This window comes from Zalophus californianus, chromosome 8 (assembly GCF_009762305.2).
Source record: "Zalophus californianus isolate mZalCal1 chromosome 8, mZalCal1.pri.v2, whole genome shotgun sequence".
Lineage (NCBI taxonomy): Eukaryota > Metazoa > Chordata > Mammalia > Carnivora > Otariidae > Zalophus > Zalophus californianus.
Genome location: NC_045602.1, coordinates 52,729,784 through 52,748,036, shown reverse-complemented (window position 1 = coordinate 52,748,036; position 18,253 = coordinate 52,729,784). Strand labels below are relative to the sequence as shown.

The 18,253-nt window shown below is 44.3% G+C and overlaps 1 protein-coding gene across 2 annotated transcripts; it reads right to left on the bottom strand.

Annotated features, from left to right (window-relative positions):
- Window positions 1-685: 685 nt before the first annotated feature.
- On the bottom strand, window positions 686-5,177 carry FAM136A (family with sequence similarity 136 member A). 2 transcript variants are annotated; one of them, XM_027623777.1, is made up of 3 exons: window positions 4,992-5,177; window positions 3,958-4,098; window positions 686-2,181 (listed from the first exon to the last, which is right to left on the bottom strand). In XM_027623777.1, exons 1-3 carry the CDS (start codon window positions 5,076-5,078, stop codon window positions 1,993-1,995), a joined length of 417 nt encoding a protein of 138 aa, XP_027479578.1. In that variant the 5' UTR covers window positions 5,079-5,177; the 3' UTR covers window positions 686-1,992. The 2 variants fall into 2 exon arrangements, with proteins under 2 accessions (XP_027479578.1, XP_027479579.1); XM_027623778.1 differs by lacking the exon at window positions 4,992-5,177 and adding an exon at window positions 4,513-4,979.
- Between the last annotated feature and the right edge of the window lie 13,076 nt (window positions 5,178-18,253).

Below are 18,253 nucleotides of genomic sequence, written 5' to 3'. Positions count from 1 at the left end.
GACAGTCCTCCAATTCTTGTAACACTGCCTCCAGAACCCTACTTGATGTGCCTTGCTCCTATATAAAAAACGTGAACGATCTCTAATGAGATACTCTTGACTTGAAAATCAACTCAAGTGTAAAGTGATCTCCGATTTGTTCCCACTTAAGTTACCCAAAAAAAGGCGAATACATATGTATGAATAAAATACAAATTGGGATTATAGAAGACTTAGGCCAAAATAGTAAAGCCTTGGTGATTCTAAGTAGGGGACGAGTCTCCATAATTCCATTCATTCCTAATGTTCAGGAATGGCTCTATTTACTAATGATAGTAAAGACTTAATTAAACTCATCACATAATTTATACTGTCTTGACACTCAAAATCCTAGACGTTGCATTTTCTCAAGAGGGATCATTAATTACCCTTTCCATCTTGCTGTTAGTGTTTAGTTGAAGCTAGAGTCCTGAAATGGATACTGAATTTTTTTAGCCTTAGTTTGTTTTTTAATGAATGGACTTTAAGTCATAGTGCTGTAGCCTGCCCTCAGTTCTTCCCATTTACAACGAACCTGCATTTGAATCATAGTTCATAAATAATTTTTACTCTTCATGACCTCTTAAGAAACTTATTTCACACACTACAAAGAGAAGCATCCTAAGAAAGTTATATATTCACTACCCAGACATAAGAAACATCTTAGTGGAGGAAAAACTAAACCTTTATTTTTTAAAACTGAACCACTAGGAAAATATATCACAGCCTTGAAACACCAAACACAGGCTATATTATCATTTCAAGTAATAAGCTGGTAAAAAGACAGTAAGGTCCTTATCAAAATGAAAAGGTGCTAGAGCTGGGGCAGGAACACTGCTTGCTGCAAAGGCCCCAGGCAAAAGTGGTATTTGGTAATAGGGGGTTGCCCCTCTTTTCCTTTAAAGGAATCACAGCTCACCCCTGATTGCCTACTTTTTCTCCATTGACCTTCCTGTTGCCAAGGGATTGTCTCAATAGGGCTCTGTTATTTCAGGGGGCAAAATAAGCAATACTGAGTTTAGGCCTTCATTCCATTCTGTTCTATAAAAACCAGGTTTTTCCACATCCAGTATTTAATAACTCTCATAATTAAGAAGACAACAGTTCCTCCTTCAATGTTCATTCCTGGATACTGGTATATAGTGCAATAAAAACCCCCTTTCCCTTCAAGGGAGAGTGTCACTTCCGAGATTGTCTTGTTGCTCTTCTGCAGATAGCCTCAGGGCCCATCATGGCAGCGAGTGAGAGGGAAAGTCCGCTTCCCATACCCAGTGTAACATCGCTTGTCATGTTTTAACAGGGTCTCCTAGCTGAAAGATATAACATATATTTCAAGAAATGTATATCCACATCTTGATGGCCAGGAACAGATATCCACAAGAACTGTTCAAAGTTCTTATCTGACTACCTCTCCCAACTCCACATCTTAAATCAATTTCATGCCCTTGTATGTAAAACAAAACCAAGCAAAACAAAGACCCAGAAATCTTTTTTCCCTTCTAAATTAGTAACCTCGTGGATTTTGTTTTACAGCTTATAGAAAACGATTTGATGATCCTTCTGGTAAACAGGAGGTTGGCAACAAACAGAAACACCTCTGCTTATACCACCAAATCATAGGCAGGTTAGAGGAACCTGCCAGCCTGCTGGTAGCTGTGTACTGAGAACAATCTGGTATCTTGGAGGGCTCTGGCTTGGTACAAGGAATCCCTTGAGCCAGGACAAGCACATGAAATTTAGGCTAGCAAAAACTTTCCTGTGACCATCTCTAACCCAAATTTTAGCACCAGTTTTTTCCATTTCACTTTCTAGGGTTGAAACATAAAGGAACCAGTATCCAGAGGCAAGTGACACATGCCTCACACTTGCTGCCATCCTTAATGTCTTCATAAACTTCACTTAAAAGACCAAAACTCCCATTTCTTTTTAAATAGATTCCTGCTGGTCAGCCCCGATGGCCAATTGCGAAGACTTCTATTTCCCAATGGACAAGAGAGACTCCTTCATCTTCTTGGTCATGGTCGGGATGAGGTGCATGTGGTCATCCACACACTTGGTCACACAACTCTCGAGCTGCCGTTTCACCTGAAGCTCTTTACTTCCCGCATCTATTGAATCTTTGGCTTTGTCATTGCAATGCATGGTGCATCGGGCCAGGCGGTCCTGTGGCAAGAAGGAAGAGGGCAGAGAAGGCTGAAAGGCTGGCCTCCATTTACCAAGTGCTTACCATGTGCTAGGCCCCTTTCTACATATTTTGGCCTCACATATATAATCTTGATCAATTAAAGGGACACTATAGTGCAATTAATCAAGATTATCCTGACTGAAATAGAGGGTGGCACCAGGAGGGTCCAGACAAAGCATGACAAGAAAGCAATGAATGATAGAATAAATTATACAGAAGCCCCCTGCAGAAGAGGGAAGTAACTAGAACCTACCGTTGGTCAGCTATAGTTAAGACTTACATTTTGATTCTTTAATGTCTGTCCTTGCTACAGAAAAACACTCAAAAAATATTTATTGAGTATCTACTATGTGTCAGGTACTCTTCTAATGCTGGGGAATACAGCAATGAGTAAAACATAAAGTTCTTGCCCTCATAGAACTTACATTCCAATGAGGGGAGTTAGACAAAATGGGGGGAGATGTTGAAGAAGCAGTTAGATATATGAATCTGAGTGAATCTGGTCTACAGATACGAATGAATGTAGGAGTTGTCAGCCTATAGACGATATTTATTACAGATATTTGTAGCTATGAGACTAGAGAATTAAATCAAAAAAGGCCCAAGGACAGCGCTAGCACTCCGATGCTCACAGGCTGGAGGGGAAGAGCAGGAAAGGAGGCCAAGAAAGGACAGCCAGGGAGAGAGGTGGGAAACCACAGAGTGAGGTGTCTTGGTGCCCAACTGAACAAACTGTTTCAGGAGGCAAGTGATCACTGCGTCAGCGATGCAGACAGGCTGAGTAAGATAAGGGATGAGAAATGACCACCGGATTTAGCTCCACAGAGGGGAGTGGCCAGCACAGCTCTGGCGGAGTAGAACAGTCTAATTAGAGAGGACTACAAAGTGAACAGAAGGAAAAAGTTATATAGCAATTCAAGAATCAAAATGTCAAAGACCCTATTGTGAAAATTAGCTGTCAAAATGAACACAAAGAAACCTCTGTGGGTTCAGGAAATTGGATAAGTTTGTCCTTCACAGTGTCAGTATTTTTGAAGAATTCCGTAGAGCAGAATGTAAAAATTGTATATTAGATACAATTTGTCCCATGTGAACAGGATCTCAGGCTATGAAAAACTGGTTCAGAAGTGGGCTCTGCTTTCTCTGGCTCCAGGAAGGTATAGTCATAGGAAGGGAATAAAATGAAGTTGTGGCTACCCTTTTCTCCCGAAAGAGATCCGGTAGATACCTTTTGCTCTTAGTGACCTCAGAGGGGCTTGTGAGGAAGACATCAATGAGTCAGTATTACTAATACTTCATATAAATGACTGTTCTTTAGTGACAGAGGAGCTGCCCTCTAGGTATAGCAAACAGGGGTGGTTCTGGGTGGGCAAGTCCAAAACATGACGGCAGGATATTGTGCTAATCTGCACCTCTTTATGACTAGCCTACTCCACTTTCCTGGGGATTCTACTAGTCTAAGAATGAATTAATATGTATCTTAGAAAGCTTTATACTATACGGTATATCTATTTCGTGTCTATGGGGGGAAAAGGCTCTTGGTCATGAACTCCTTTTTACATCATTTCTTCTATGGGGAATACTTATAGCACTCAACCTCCAGGAGTTTTCCCCCAAATTTCAAACCCTGTGAAGACTGGCTGGCCACAGGACTGTCACAAATGTTAAAAGAACCAAGATATTAGAGCCAAGAGTTTTGAACAAATAAAGAGCAACACCAAGGCCTGATGTCCTCTGCTTGGGATATTTCTCACCTGGAACTTCTCCAACTCACTGGTCACCAAGGCCTGAGCTTGAGCCAGAGGCGCGTGGCAGCGTTCAATGCACTGATGCACCTGCTGCATGGAGGCCTGGCTGTCCTCACAGCAGCTGGCACTGCACCGGAACATGAGGCCCTGGGGAGGGAGGGCAGAGAGAGAGAGGTTAGGCAGGAAAGCCTCTGGGGCAGAGATAACCATGGAGTGCAACAGAGGAGCATCTATATTTGCATCTCTCCTAACAGGCACCAAGAACCTAAAACCACAAATGGGAAAATTATCCCCGAAGCCCAGCAGAAGATTTCACGGCCTTTTTGCTGCTAGCTCATTGGCACTTGGTGCATCGAAGGCTGGGGTGGACGGAGAAGGTGGAGGTGGGTCCGATGAAGTCAAATTCTGAAAATCAGGTACCTATACCACAGGGTTCAGAGGTCAGCAACCTAGTAATGTACTTTCCACCAGGGGGCAACCGATCCATTATCAATGACCCAAGAAGCACTACAACAGAAACCCCACAATTTTGTAAGAGAGGCAGGACCAAGAGCCACATACCATTTAGGGGATCAAAGCACAACGGCATATAAAGCAGCACTGTGTGGAGCAGACACTAAAACGGGCATGACACGGCCACTGAGGAAGCCAAGCGCTTTTGCCTTTCCGGTGTTTCACCTTGGCCGTGCCCTTTCTGGGCCTCGGTCCGCTCACCTGCGGAAGGGGCAGCACAAGACAGGAAGGCGGGGGAGGCCGAACGCCTCGCACTAGGGGCTTTCTAACGCTGGTCCAGGGTCTAACAGCCCCTCCCCGGAGCTGGCCTGGGGGGAAAACGGCTTCGCGCGTGGGGAGGGAGCACAGATTTCATTCGCTCGGCGGAAGCTCCACGAGTTGAGGGTGAGAGGTGCTTCCGAGGGGGCCGCGGCGACCCCAGGGACGCCCCGACTCGGGTCTGCAGGGAGGCGGGCAGCAGCGTACCGCGGCTGCGAGAAGGGAATCGCGGACTGCCAGGACTCCGCGCCATGACCCCCGCCCGCTACCTGCATCTTCCTGATGTTCTCTCTCTCCAGGCTCTTCACCATGGAGTCCACCGCCTCCTGTACCCGCAGCTGCTGCATCTCCGCCATGGCGACCCCGCGCCTCACCCACTCCGCGCCGGCGCCCACATGGAGTCCCGCGCTCGGCCCGCCCTCTTGCTGCGGCTGCCCGGGTCACCGCCACGCTTCCCCGCCCACGCCGCCGCCTAGCGTCGGAGAGGAAGAACTGCAGGCGCCTGCCGCGCCCCGCGCCCCGCCTCCCCATCGGGCTCTCAGGCGTCTGCCCCGCCTCCCCTCGTGGCCCCGCCCCGCACGCCCGGCTAAGCCTGAGCCCCTATGGGGCTGGAGGGGGCGCTGGGACTCACTGTCTCCTCTCTCCTTTCCTGTCTTCCTTCAGTCTTAAAAAATATTTAATCTGATTAACATCCAGATCAAAGCGCAGATCTTAAGTATATAGCTCTGGGAGTTTTAACAAACCTTGCCCTTTCGTAGTCAATCTCCACCCTTTCTCCCCCTACTCTCCCACCCTGACCCCAGGCAACCACTGATCTGCTGTTACTACAGATTAAATTTTCCCTCTCCGTAATTTCATATATGTATGTACAGTCGACCCTTGGACAATGTGGGGTTAATGTGGGATTAGGGGCCCTGACCCCCACCCCAGTGGAAGATCCCCACATAACTTTTTTTTTTTTTTAAGATTTTATTTATTCGACAGAGAGACAGCGAGAGAGGGAACACAAGCAGGGGGAGTGGGAGAGGGAGAAGCAGGTTTCCCGCTAAGCAGGGACCCGGACGCCCTGGGATCATGACCTGAGCCAAAGGCAGATGCTTAACGACTGAGCCACCCAGGTGCTCCCCATGTAACTTTTGAATCCCCCCAAACTTAAACTAATAGCTTACTGTTGACCAGAAGCCTTACTGATAACAGTCGGTTAATATATTTTGCATGTTTTATATATTATATACTATATTCTTATAATAAAGTAAGCTAGAGAAAAGAAAATATTAAGAAAATCATAAGAAAATACATTTATACTACTGTACTGTATTTATTGAAAAAAATCCCTATTTAAGTGACAGGTGCAGTTCAAACCCATATTGTTCAGGGGTCAATTGTACATGTGTTTTTAAGGTTGTGTCCCTCTTACACTGCTTTAGCTACTCTCACAAGTTTTGAATATAGTATGTTCAAACATTTTCTAATTTCCATTACAAATTCTTCTTTGATTCATGGATTATTTAGAAAGGCACCTCTTAATTTCCAACCATATGGATATTTTTAAGATAACTTTTTTTTTAAGATTTTTATTTATTTGACAGAGACACAGCGAGAGAGGGAACACAAGCAAGGGGAGTGGGAGAGGGAGAAGCAGGCTTCCCACAGAGCAGGGAGTCCGATGCGGGGCTCGATCCCAGGACCCTGGCATCATGAACTGAGCCAAAGGCAGATGTTCAACGACTGAGCCACCCAGGTGCCCCGAAGATAACTTTTCCTATCAATCGGAGAGGCGACTGAATTACGGTTACCAAACATACTCTGTCTTTTGAAATTTGTTGAAACTTGCTTTAGGACCTCAAAGACTTTTCTGACTGCCTACTTCCCCACCCCCATATGCTCCTCTGTCATGCATTCCCTTAGCATCCCATACTTACCTGTGACAGTGCTCATCACTACTACTCATTACTTGTCCTGTGTTCTTTTTTCTTTTTTTCTAGAGTAAAACCTCTTCGAGGACAAGGACCACGTTTATCTTTTTCATCGTTCTTCCTAAATTCTTTGCTTAGTGTCTGGCGTATACTAACCCATTATTAAAGGTTTGTCTAATGAATGAATAATTTATTTTGTTATAGCAGTAATTAATCAAAAATATTTGGAAACCAGACAAAAGCAATAATAGAGAAATTAAAAATTTTAAATCCATAAATACTACCCTACTATTTTAAATGCCATTGTTGGCATTTTTCTTAAATTTTTTGGATTGAACACGAAAAACATTTATTTCTCATAAATCAGCTGAAGTTCAGCTCATGCGGCAGCTCCAGGACTCCAGTCTAGTTCTAGTTGTGCTGCTGTCTCCAAGGGCCACACCCTCCTCTGCATGGTCTTGATTTCTTTCTTTCCAGTCCCTTTTCCTATGTGGATTTTTTTTTAAACACTGAAGTAATAGAATATATATATTTTGATATCTTGCTTTTAAATTATAAGTACTTTCATGTCATTATGTACAAATAAAGGGAAACGTAGCATGTGGCTAATGATCAATGTTAGGGAGAAGACTGAAATTATAATACAAATGGAAACACTCAGTAAGTCCTGGGATGGGGGCTGGTAAAACCCCAGATGGTGAAGCAATCCAAGAGCTGAGGGGACACATCTAACTTTGTAGAACCCTAGGATGGTGACCAGAATCCAGAGAGATGACTGCATGGTAGGTCCAGGTAGAGAGGGCCTCAGGAAGCCTGAGAATATCTCTTTCCCATGGCCCAAGATAGGAGCTACCTAATGATCTCTCAGCATTGGGGAGAAGCACAGAGCCTGAAAGTAGAGAGGCAGAGCTGGACCTGGACAAATCTTGTCACCTTGACTTTGGACTTCTGGCCTCCAGAACTGTGAGACATTTCTGTTGTTTTAGGCCACCCAATTTGTTGTGCTTTGTTACAGTAGCCCTAGGAAATGAATGCACATGTGAAATAATATTCAGCATCACTAAAAATTTAAGAAATAAAAAACATCAGTGTTTTTTATAGTACTGTTAAATTTGTTAGATATCAGGTTAAAACCAATCGTAGGTAAGAATGAGAGAAGGGGCGCCTGGGTGGCTCAGTTGGCTGAGCCTCCAACTCTTGGTTTCAGTTCAGGTCGTGATCTCAGGATCCTGAGATTGAGCCCCTTGTGGGGTTCCACGCTCAGCGGGGGGGTCTCCTTAAGACTCTCTCTCTCTCCCTCTGCCTGCCCCCCCCATGCTTACGTGTGTGTGCACATGGTCTATCAAATAAACACATCTTAAAAAAAGAGAATGAGAGGAGAAAAGAACATTCATACAGGTGATGATGTAATGATGTGAATGGTGGTGGGGACTTAGCTGTAGGGCAAGGCTATTGGCAATACATATAAGCCATAAATATATGAAAACCCCTTGACTCAACAACTCCGTTTAAAGGAAGAACGTAGGGAAATAATGTTTGGAAAGACATGAATAAGTAGGTTTACTATGGCATTTACAATAGTCATATTTGGAAGCAAGTAAATGTGTAACAGGAAACTGATTAAATAATAAAAGTACCATGCAATGGAGTGCCCTGCAGGCACAAAGCATGATGCTGTAGAAGTATTTTTAGTGACATGAAGAGATGTATGTTCCATTTGATTGGGGGAAGAAATCAAGTGACAAAGGAGTGTACATCATGATTATATATATATATATATATGAAAATTTGAAGAATTATACAATAAAATGTAAAGGTTTGTTATATATTGGTGATGAGATTATAAATGATTATAATTTTCTTCTGAGTATTTACATGGAGTTTCTAAGTTCTCTGCAATTAATGTGTCTCTCTTGGTTATATAAAAATTCTCTCAAAAAAAACTCAAAACATTTCATCATAATCGATAAGCAAGAGAGCAAGGATTGATTAGCTCAGGTAATACTGCAGCTCACTCAGCAACACTTTAAAATTATTATTATATTTGGGGCGCCTGGGTGGCTCAGTCGTTAAGTGTCTGCCTTCAGCTCAGGTCATGATCCCAGAGTCCTGGGATCGAGCCTCACGTCGGGCTCCCTGCTCAGCGGGGAGTCTGCTTCTCCCTCCCCCTCTGCCTGCTGCTCCCCCTGCTTGTGCTCCCTATCTCTCTGTCAAATAAATAACATCTGTATAAAAATAAAATTATTATTTTTATTATTAGGTACTTTCCCCATAAAGACTTAAGGTCATGTAACTGCCCAGATACGCTCTTTGGACACAAGGTTAGCATGGGAAAGCTCACTACATGGCCGCCGGTGCTACGGATTTCTGTTTTCATGCCAACAGGTTGGCCTGTCCGTAACCATAGCTGTGCCCAGATTGCTGTAATGACAGCCTTGCCTCACCCAGCTTCCTGAGAGGACGCATTCCTTCCTCCTTGGATCACAGAATGCTATTCTGATTCCTGAAGGTGTGGCCAATCCTAGCTTAGTACCTGCTTGCTGAGGACCCGCCTTGACTCACTCGATCTTCCGATCTTCCGTACCAACGATCTGATTGCTACCATGGGATTTTATTTTATTTTTTTTTCTCAGCTCCTTCAACTTGAAGAAAACACCCTCCTGCTCACTTCTGCTGTCCTGCCCATGTAAATCCCTCTAAGGTTTAACAGAATTTTCTTTCCTCTGTAACTTTGGAAAGGCAGGTGACCTGGTGTGTGGCAGGTTTAATGGAATTGCCAGAGTACACAAAATATTTCTGATAGACGTATCCTGGTCACGTGTTTACAGTAGTTACTCATGAGGATCTGCTGTTAACCTCTCCATAGATACATGTGCACACATGCACATAAACACACACACAACTATGTAAAGAACTATAAAGCACCCTATAATTGTTATCTTATTATCAGGGATGCTTTGGGCTCACTTTTTAAAAATTTAATTTTATTTTTTTAAAAGATTTTATTTATTTATTTATTTGACACAGAGAGAGAGTGCAAGCAGGGGAACAGCAGAGGGAGAGGGAGAAGCGGGCTTCCTGCTGAGCAAGGAACCTGATGTGGGACTCTATCACAGGACCCTGGGATCATGACCTGAGCCAAAGGCAGACGCTTAACCAACTGAGCCACCCAGGCGCCCCTGGGCTCACTTTTCACTTTGATTCTTTTGAGCCTATCAATGAAGTAGAAATAAAACCATAAGGACAGACATGGGAGTAGCTTTTCCGCTTAAGGAGAGATTTGTGACTGGAGCCTAAGCCTCTCAATGAGGGCAGGTCCTGCATTGTATTTTTTGTTCCTTAGCAACCATTGACTGTCTGGAGAGCGAACTGACATTTACTGAACACCTGGTATGTGCCAGGTACCCTAATAACTACTTTGGTTCCCAAAGAGCATGTTCAGAGACCTTGGGTTACTTGTTTCATTTCTCCAAAAATGGTGCCTTTTTGGGTTGTTCTGAGGAGTAAATGAAATAACCATGTAATCAGGACTGGCACATATTTGGTAGTAAATTGTTCATTTATTCACCAAAGTTATGTGTTAATCAGTTGACAAAAATGTGACCCTAGGCTTGCAGGAACCCTGCATTTCCCTGTATTCCCTATATTTCCCCTTGGAGCAGTTCAGTATTCGCTAATTCAGTGCTCATGGCAAATTTATAGAACTTTGTGAATAATGAGAATAGACCATCCTTTGCCTCACCCAAGGTAGTGGCCTCTGCCTATAGAGGTTCATTAGTGCCTAAGAAGATTTGGGTGCTGAGCTAGGCAACTAGAGAACATCTCCAGTAAGACATCCATATTCCTAGAGGCTGTAGCTTGGACCCCGGGGCAGGCCCTGCCTTGGCCTCTAGCACTTGGTTTACGAGGCTCAGAGTGGAGTTCTCTCTCCTCTGCACCCTGCTGTCCAGGTACCAGCATCATGTTGCTGCCTGCTCCCCCACGCAGCCCAGAGGTACCTGGGGGAACCTTATGACTTAAGCTTTTTCAGCCTGTGGCCAAATTTTCTGGAAGGACCATGTACTGCTTTTATAAATGTGGTAAGAAAAAAGAGAACCCTGAACAGAAAAGCTCTCTGGGCTGAGGGCTGAGGTACTGGGGGTGTCTGAGCTTCCACCCCGTGTGCAGACCCTTTCCTCAAGCATGTCACCGCCTGATAGTTTGCCCGTTGCTAGCCCTGCCCTGCCCCCTGCTAGCTCACAGTCCCTCACCCACACCCAGGCCAATTTCTCTTTGCTTTCTGCCTTGTTTGACAAGATTAGCAAGATCCATTCCCAAGAATGGGTACTGAATTTTACAAAATTATTTTCTACATTTATTAAGATGAACACAGGGCTTTTCTTCCTATTAATAAATTGTATTAATAATATTTATAATGTAGAACTGTCTTTACATTCTTCAGCTAAATCATACTTGGTTGTGGTATGTAATTCCTTTCAATACTGCTGCATTTAACTTGCTGTTGTTTTATTTAGGATTAAAAAATACTGTTCATAAATGAGAATGGCCTTATGGGGATGTAATGCACACATGATGACTATAGCTGGTAATACTGTATTGTATATTTGAAAGTTGCTGAGTAGATCTTAAAAGTTTTCATCACAAGAAAAACAATTTTGTAAAGATTTTATTTATTTATTTAAGAGAGAGAATGAGAGAGAGAGAGAGAGAGAGCATGAGAGGGGGGAGGGTCAGAGGGAGAAGCAGATTCCCCGCCGAGCGGGGAGCCCGATGCGGGACTTGATCCCAGGACTCCAGGATCATGACCTGAGCCGAAGGCAGTCGCTTAACCAACTGAGCCACCCAGGCGCCCAAGAAAAACAATTTTGTGACAATGTGTGGTGATGGATGTTAACTAGACTTAGTGTGGTGATTGTTTTGTAAAATATACAAACATCGAAAAAACGCAAATATTGAATCATTATGTTGTACAATGGAAACATAATGTTTCTATGTCAATTATATCTAAATTTAAAAAAATGAAAAAAAAGAAACGAGAATGGTCTATAGAGTTTTTTGACTTGTACTTTTCTTGACTTTGGATTCCACATTATTTAAGATTATGGAATCTTTCCATTTTCTATGATTTACACTTATTTTTATTAATTAATTTTTTAAAAGATTTATTTGTTTTAGAAAGAGTGCAGGGGGGGAGGGGCCGAGGGAGAAGGAGAGAGAAACACAAGCAGACTCCATGCTGAGCGCGGAGCTTGGCCCAGGGCTTGATCTCATAACCCTGAAATCAGACCTGAGCCGAAATCAAGAATCAGGTGCTTAACCAACTAAGCTACCCAGGCACCCCTATAACCTACATTTAAATGAGTTTTGAGGAGGAAGTCTCTGTTTATATTGCACTGACTAGTCTTTGGCCAATCAGCAGTTACTGTGTCAATGGGTAGCTAGTCTAATTATCACTAGGTCCCCGATCTTTTCTCTGCTGTGACTTGGATGGTAACTTTTTGGGGTCTTGCTCAGCTTGTGTCCCTGACCCCAGGACCCACCCCATTCCTGCCTTATTTAGGGCAAACTCAGCCTTGACCATAGTCCTCCTGAGTCCCCTCAAAGATGGGCAGCCCCTCTTCTGCCCTGTGGCCCCTCCTCATTTCCCAGTACTTTCCTCTTGGCTCTAGCCAACCCCCTTACGGCGGATGGAGTAGGTTGGGCCATCTGGTAAAACTATCAGGGCCCAGTCATTCAGAGGTAAGTCCCAGAGACTCCTGCATTGTTGATCAATCCAAATCTGCTCTTACTTGGGGTGAGGGGACAATTTTTCAAACCAGAGTCAAACTGCTCTCTGAGTCCTGCATGCCTACCTTGATTCTCCTGATCACAACCGTCTCTCCAAGTCCAAACTCGGTCTACCCAATGTTTTTCCATGAACCTCTGGAAGCCTCAGAGTATGCTATACAAATCTTTAGTATCTTATTTCTATTTTGTTGATAATCTTAAAAAAGGTACAATCATGTCTTAGACTATCTGGATGACCAAATTTTGTATAGATTCTCCCAGGCGATTTCAGGATCCATGTTTGCATCTCTGTTTACCATCACATCAGCACTAAGTCATATCCCCCCAATTTTTTTTTAACTTATAAATTGAAATATTTTCTCTAACTGCAACCTTGGATAGGCTAGTGGACAAGTCTGCAACAACAATCTTAAGCCTGGAAATTTCCTTTTCAAAAGAAGTCTATACATTCTTCAAGTTTCAACTGTTCTAGATTGCTTTGTCTGAGACCACTCCCTCTGCCAGGGGAGACTCCTTGGAGTGCTTGTGCTCACTTTGATACCTTTCTAGCCATCCCTTGCAGTGTCTCCTCCTAATCCACAACTGGAATCTGCATCAACACCTGCTTCCAATCCATGGGCTTTGCTGTGGGTGAGTGAGGGCTTGGGCAAGACCTTTGGGTACAAGGAGAACAGAAGGTCCTGAGCCCCTCCCCAAGTAGGCACCATGGTTTTCATGTTGCATCTCCAGGTCCCAGCAGCAGGGGTAACTACACAAAAAGTTATAACCACGTGGCAGCTTTTCACCAGCTTCCTGGTGTGAACTCAGGGGAAATCGGGGCAGCTTGGAGACAGTTGTTTTACCCCGTGGGGTCTGTATAACGACACCACTGTACACAGTGGAGATGAATGGATCTGATGTCATTGTGGCTTCTGCCCGCATTGTCAGCAGGGAGTGGGAGTATGCTGGACACACTAAGGACACACAGGCAAATCAGATTTATCTATTTAAGACAGTTATTTATAAACTCTCTAGATGGTTTATACATATAAAGAAAATAATAAAATATCCAAATAAGCCCCAAGGACCAGCTCTCTGTTTTAGCTACTTAGCATCTTGAAAATTCCAGCAATAGCTCCAGTTCTTCTGCTTCTCCTCATGAATGCCAGGAGCCCACCAGTCCCTCAGGGGCCCCGGACAGCCCTCAGGATGGAGACCAGAAGAGGTCCTTAGCATGCCTGTGAATCTCCTCTGTATCCTTTCTCCTCTTAAGAGTCTGAAACAAAGAATAACTTACCACTTGGGCAGATCATTTCCTCTTCTTGGACTCAGTCTTCCCAACCAAAAATGAGGTTAAATCAGTGTAATAAATTCCTCTTCTGGGGGCGCCTGGGTGGCTCAGTCGTTAAGCGTCTGCCTTCGGCTCAGGTCATGATCCCAGGGTCCTGGGATCAAGCCCTGCGTCCGGCTCCCTGCTCGGCGGGAAGCCTGCTTCTCCCTCTCCCGCTCCCCCTGCTTGTGTTCCCTCTCTCTGTGTGTCTCTCTCTGTCAAATAAATAAAATCTTTAAAAAAAAAAAAAAATTCCTCTTCTGTGAGGTGATCCTCCAAATCCTAAAATCAACCAAAACCAAACTCTCAAAACAACACAGGTATTTTTTTCTTCAATGTGTTTAAAAACATGCAATAAAATAGAAAAACACACACACACACACACACATTGTGGTTATTATTTTGTAATAAGCTATCTTTGAGGGGGTGGTGCTGCAGGCCTGGGAATAAGAGGTGGAGGGTAGGCCGCAGATAGGCAGAGGTGGAGGTCGGCCATCTCCTGGATGATCGCTGCCCTGTCAGGTCTCTTGTAACTATTACAGAATTTTTTTTTTCTTCAAGATTTTATTTATTCATTTGAGACAGAGAGATACAGAGAGAGAGCACCAGCAGGGGAAGAGACAGAGGGAGAGGGAGAAGCAGGTTCCCTGCAGAGCCAGGAGCCAGGCGTGGGGCTCGATCCCATGACCCTGGGATCATGACCTGAGCCGAAGGCAGACGCTTAACCATCTGAGCCACCCAGCCGCCCCCACTGTTACAGAATTTTGTCAGAGGTTGTGCTTTTTGTTCTTTGTGCAAGAAAAATTAGTATTTTCACTCTATTATGAGATAAAATAACATAAATATATACATTGAATCATTTTGTGTAGCATTTAACTTCCCTAGGAGAGCATTTTGACTGCTTCATTGAAGCCAAGTGACCTTGCTCACATTCTGTTGATGGACGATGGTTAAAACAATGTCTGTTAAAGTTTTTGAGAAAGCATTGGGTTGTAGGGCCTTTACATTTCTTTTAGGCCTGTGAATCTACATTGATAGGGATGGAATTCCGGGATGGAAAGAAGAAAAAAAGGTAGGAGGCCCCATCCAGTATGATCTTAGGGATCTATCAAAGCAAAGTGTGTGTATGTGTATATGCAGCTGTGTGCACAGTGTGTATGAGAGACCAACACTGAGGTACAAGGAGGCTGAAAGTAACCTGAATGGATAGGGACTGCTCCTATCAGGAAACACCTCACGTAAAGGGTCTACCCAGGAGTCCTTCTACAGCTACACACACACCCGACATACCCAGAAACACGATGAAATACACCCAGACACACACAGACATGGATACACAGAGACCCACTCAGAAAGACAGATGCGCACACACACGCAAACATGTTCAGATATACAGACACACACGCAAACGCTGTTTTGTATTCTTCCATGAAAATACAGTCAATTAGGGGGTGCCTGGGTGGCTCAGTTGGTTGGGCAACTGCCTTTGGCTTGGGTTGTGATCCTGGGGTCCTGGGATTGAGCCCTGTGTTGAGCTTCTTGCTCGGCGGGGAGCCTGCTTCTCCCTCTCTACCTGCCGCTCCCCCTCCTTGTGCTCTCACACTCTCTCTGTCAAATGAATAAAATCTAAAAAAAAAAAAAAAAAAAGAATACAGTCAGTTAGGTGCATCCACAAGAGAAGACAGGAGAGGCTCAGGAAAACAAAGTTTATTACACTTATGGGTCCTAGGAAGCATGGCACACCGTACGGGGCCACATGCGAAAGACAGCAAGCAGCATGCTCAGGAGGCAGGAGCAAGGGAAGCACTTAGCTCATGGCCTTTACTGGGGTTTCCTTGGGAAAGGCAAGGCAGAACTGGGTGAACAGTTTAGGATGGGCTAGTTTGAATAATTTCAGTGGGCTCTGAGCTCTAGGGGGTGTCCCTAGTTGCTGGGGCAGATTGGGCAGTCTGGTAAAGTTTGCAAGACCTTGGCTTCTGAGGTGAAGCCCAGCTGACTCTTGCAAAGTTTATCAATCCAAATCTGCTCTTACTCAGGGTGGGAGAACATTTTTCTTCCTTTTTTTGGTGGCTGGTTCTGGAATGAGTAAGGCACAAGGATATTGCTTCCAGGCCAGACAGACGAGGTGAGGCCAGGCGCTCATTGCTTCGTTTGCATGTCAGGGGTATGCTCCTTGCTGGGCCACAGGAAAGGGCAGTCTCTCGTCAGGAGGGAAGATTTTTAAAGATGTCAAAACATGATAATGTACTGAAAATATTTATTATAATATATCTGGGTGTGTTCTGTAATATATATATAACATATATAAGAGCAACATATTGTAATATGTATTACACAACACACCCAGATGCAGAGTCACACAAAGACACAGACATATATTCTTCCTCAGAGATACAATCTCTCTTTTTTTTTTTTTACCAATCTCTTTTTTAAGAGATGAAGGTCTTCCAGGCTTGGCCCCCGCTTTCAAGCAATCCTACATGAGGTTTCTTGACAATCAGGGCTATTTCCAGTTAATCCATTGTGCAGGAAGACCTCTCAGTATTCTGACAAGCTTAAAGGCCTTTGCATGATAGAGGAATTCATTTTCTAGGGGAATGTGAATTTCAAACGTGCTGCTGACAAGCCTCCCCGTGATTTAGTAATTTTCAAACTTTAGTATGCAGATGATTCTCTGGGAGGCGGGGTTGAGATGCAGTCTTGGGCCACACGCCTCTGATACAGTAGGTTGAAAGAGAAGCCTAGGGATCTGCATTTTTACAAGCCCTCAAGTGATTCTGCTGCAGGAGTTTCATGGAGAAACATGGCATCAAACTGTCTCAGAAATCCCATTAATGTAACAGAGTATTTACTGAGAGAATCAAGGTACTAAGTGTTCTAGAAAAAACATGCACAAACCACCTAGAACACCTCTTGGGAATCACCTTTTTTTCTTGCTCTCACAAGCAGAAGTCTTCTCTGCTCCTCTTTTTAGTCTGGATGAGAAAGCTAAGTGGGCCCACCTGTAAGGTGCTCACAAGGTACTAGAATTCCCAGGTTCTTGACTCACTGCAATTATATTGGCTTCAGCTGGCTTTGTTTTTTTTTCGTAACTTCTGGGATTGCAATAATAGTCTGGCTTCTCAAAACTTTAAACATTTTATATGACTCACAGGAACAAACACATTTTATTTCTTGATCCAGTATAACATACAAACACACATATATATTGAAACAAATTTCTCAATACTTAAGCCTTTATGATTACATTTTCCATTCTGTTCTCAACTACTTAGTTTTTATTTTTAAAATTTTTTAAATTTATTTTTTAAAAAGATTTTATTTATTTATTTGAGAGTGAGAGAGAGCAGAGAGAAAGAGAGAGAACGAGCGGGGGGGGGGGTGGGGTGAGGGGCAGAGGGGGAGGGACAAGCAGACTCCCCGCTGAGCAGGGAGCCCTGGGATCATGACCTGAGCGGAAGGCAGAAGCTTAACCGACTGAGCCACCCAGGCACCCCTCTTCTACTTAGGTTTTAAAAACATACTGGTCATAATACACTAGATTGAATTCATGACCCACTGTTCTAGTTTATCTCTTGCTGCATAACAGATCACCCCAAAACTGAGTGTCTTAAAACAGCACCAATAATTTTATTACCTCTCATGTTTTCTGCGGCACAGGAGTTTGGGAGGAGCTCGGCAGGGCTGTTGCGACCTAGGTCTCCAGCGGTTGTAGTCAGTTAGTGACTGGACCGGGTCAGGGTGGGGCAGAATCAGCTGTCTCTCAGGTAGTCTTCCCGTGGGCTCGTGTGGGCTTCCTCACGGCACGGCAGCCCCAGGGCAGTTGGATTGATTACATTACAGGTGGCTCAGGGTTCCAGAGCTGAGAACCAGGAAGATAGCTTAGTCACACAACATCACGTCTTCCGTCATCACAAGCCCACCCCAACTGCTGGTGCAGGAACTCCGCCTCCCCATGGGTGGAGTGACAAAGTCGCATTGGAAGAAGTGCCGGGGGTGGGGGGGGGAGGGTGAGGGCAGGTACTGATGAGACCATACCCACGTAGAGGGCACCATTGCAATTTAAAAAACACTCCTCTAGAGGGCACTGTTGTCATGTGACATTGGATCCATTTCTCTTTGGGGGACGACGGGGCCGGGTGATGGGTAGGATGTGGGGAAGAGAGAAAAAGGAATTTGAGTATTGGCGAAAGTGGAGCAGCTCATCCTTTTTGAATGGATCATTCTTTCTGTTGCATAGAACACGTGATGGCTGGGCTGGGTGCATATGGCCATGTGGATATCCTAGGGGAAAGGATTCCAGCAAAGGAGGAGGAGGGCTGCTGACCTGCGTGCAGGCTTTAGGTCTATGTGCATTTCCCCCAGGACCTAGCAGAAGGCCTTGCACATGGTCTGCTTTGGCAGTGAAGTATAAAGTGCCTGCATATCACCAGGCAGAAGTCCAAGCTATGGGTAGGACAGTGGCACTCCAACACCCTCATGGAGGTACAATTCCCACGATTCCCAATAAAACATGGCT

Bases quoted from the DNA above. Each gene is read 5' to 3' on its own strand.
- FAM136A (XM_027623777.1), bottom strand. From the start codon at position 5,078: ATGGCGGAGATGCAGCAGCTGCGGGTACAGGAGGCGGTGGACTCCATG. The intron at 4,099-4,991 runs GTAGCGGGCGGG...CTCCCTCCCCAG, and splicing joins AGAACATCAGGAAGATGCAG to GGCCTCATGTTCCGGTGCAG. The intron at 2,182-3,957 runs GTGAGAAATATC...TTCTTGCCACAG, and splicing joins GTGAGTTGGAGAAGTTCCAG to GACCGCCTGGCCCGATGCAC.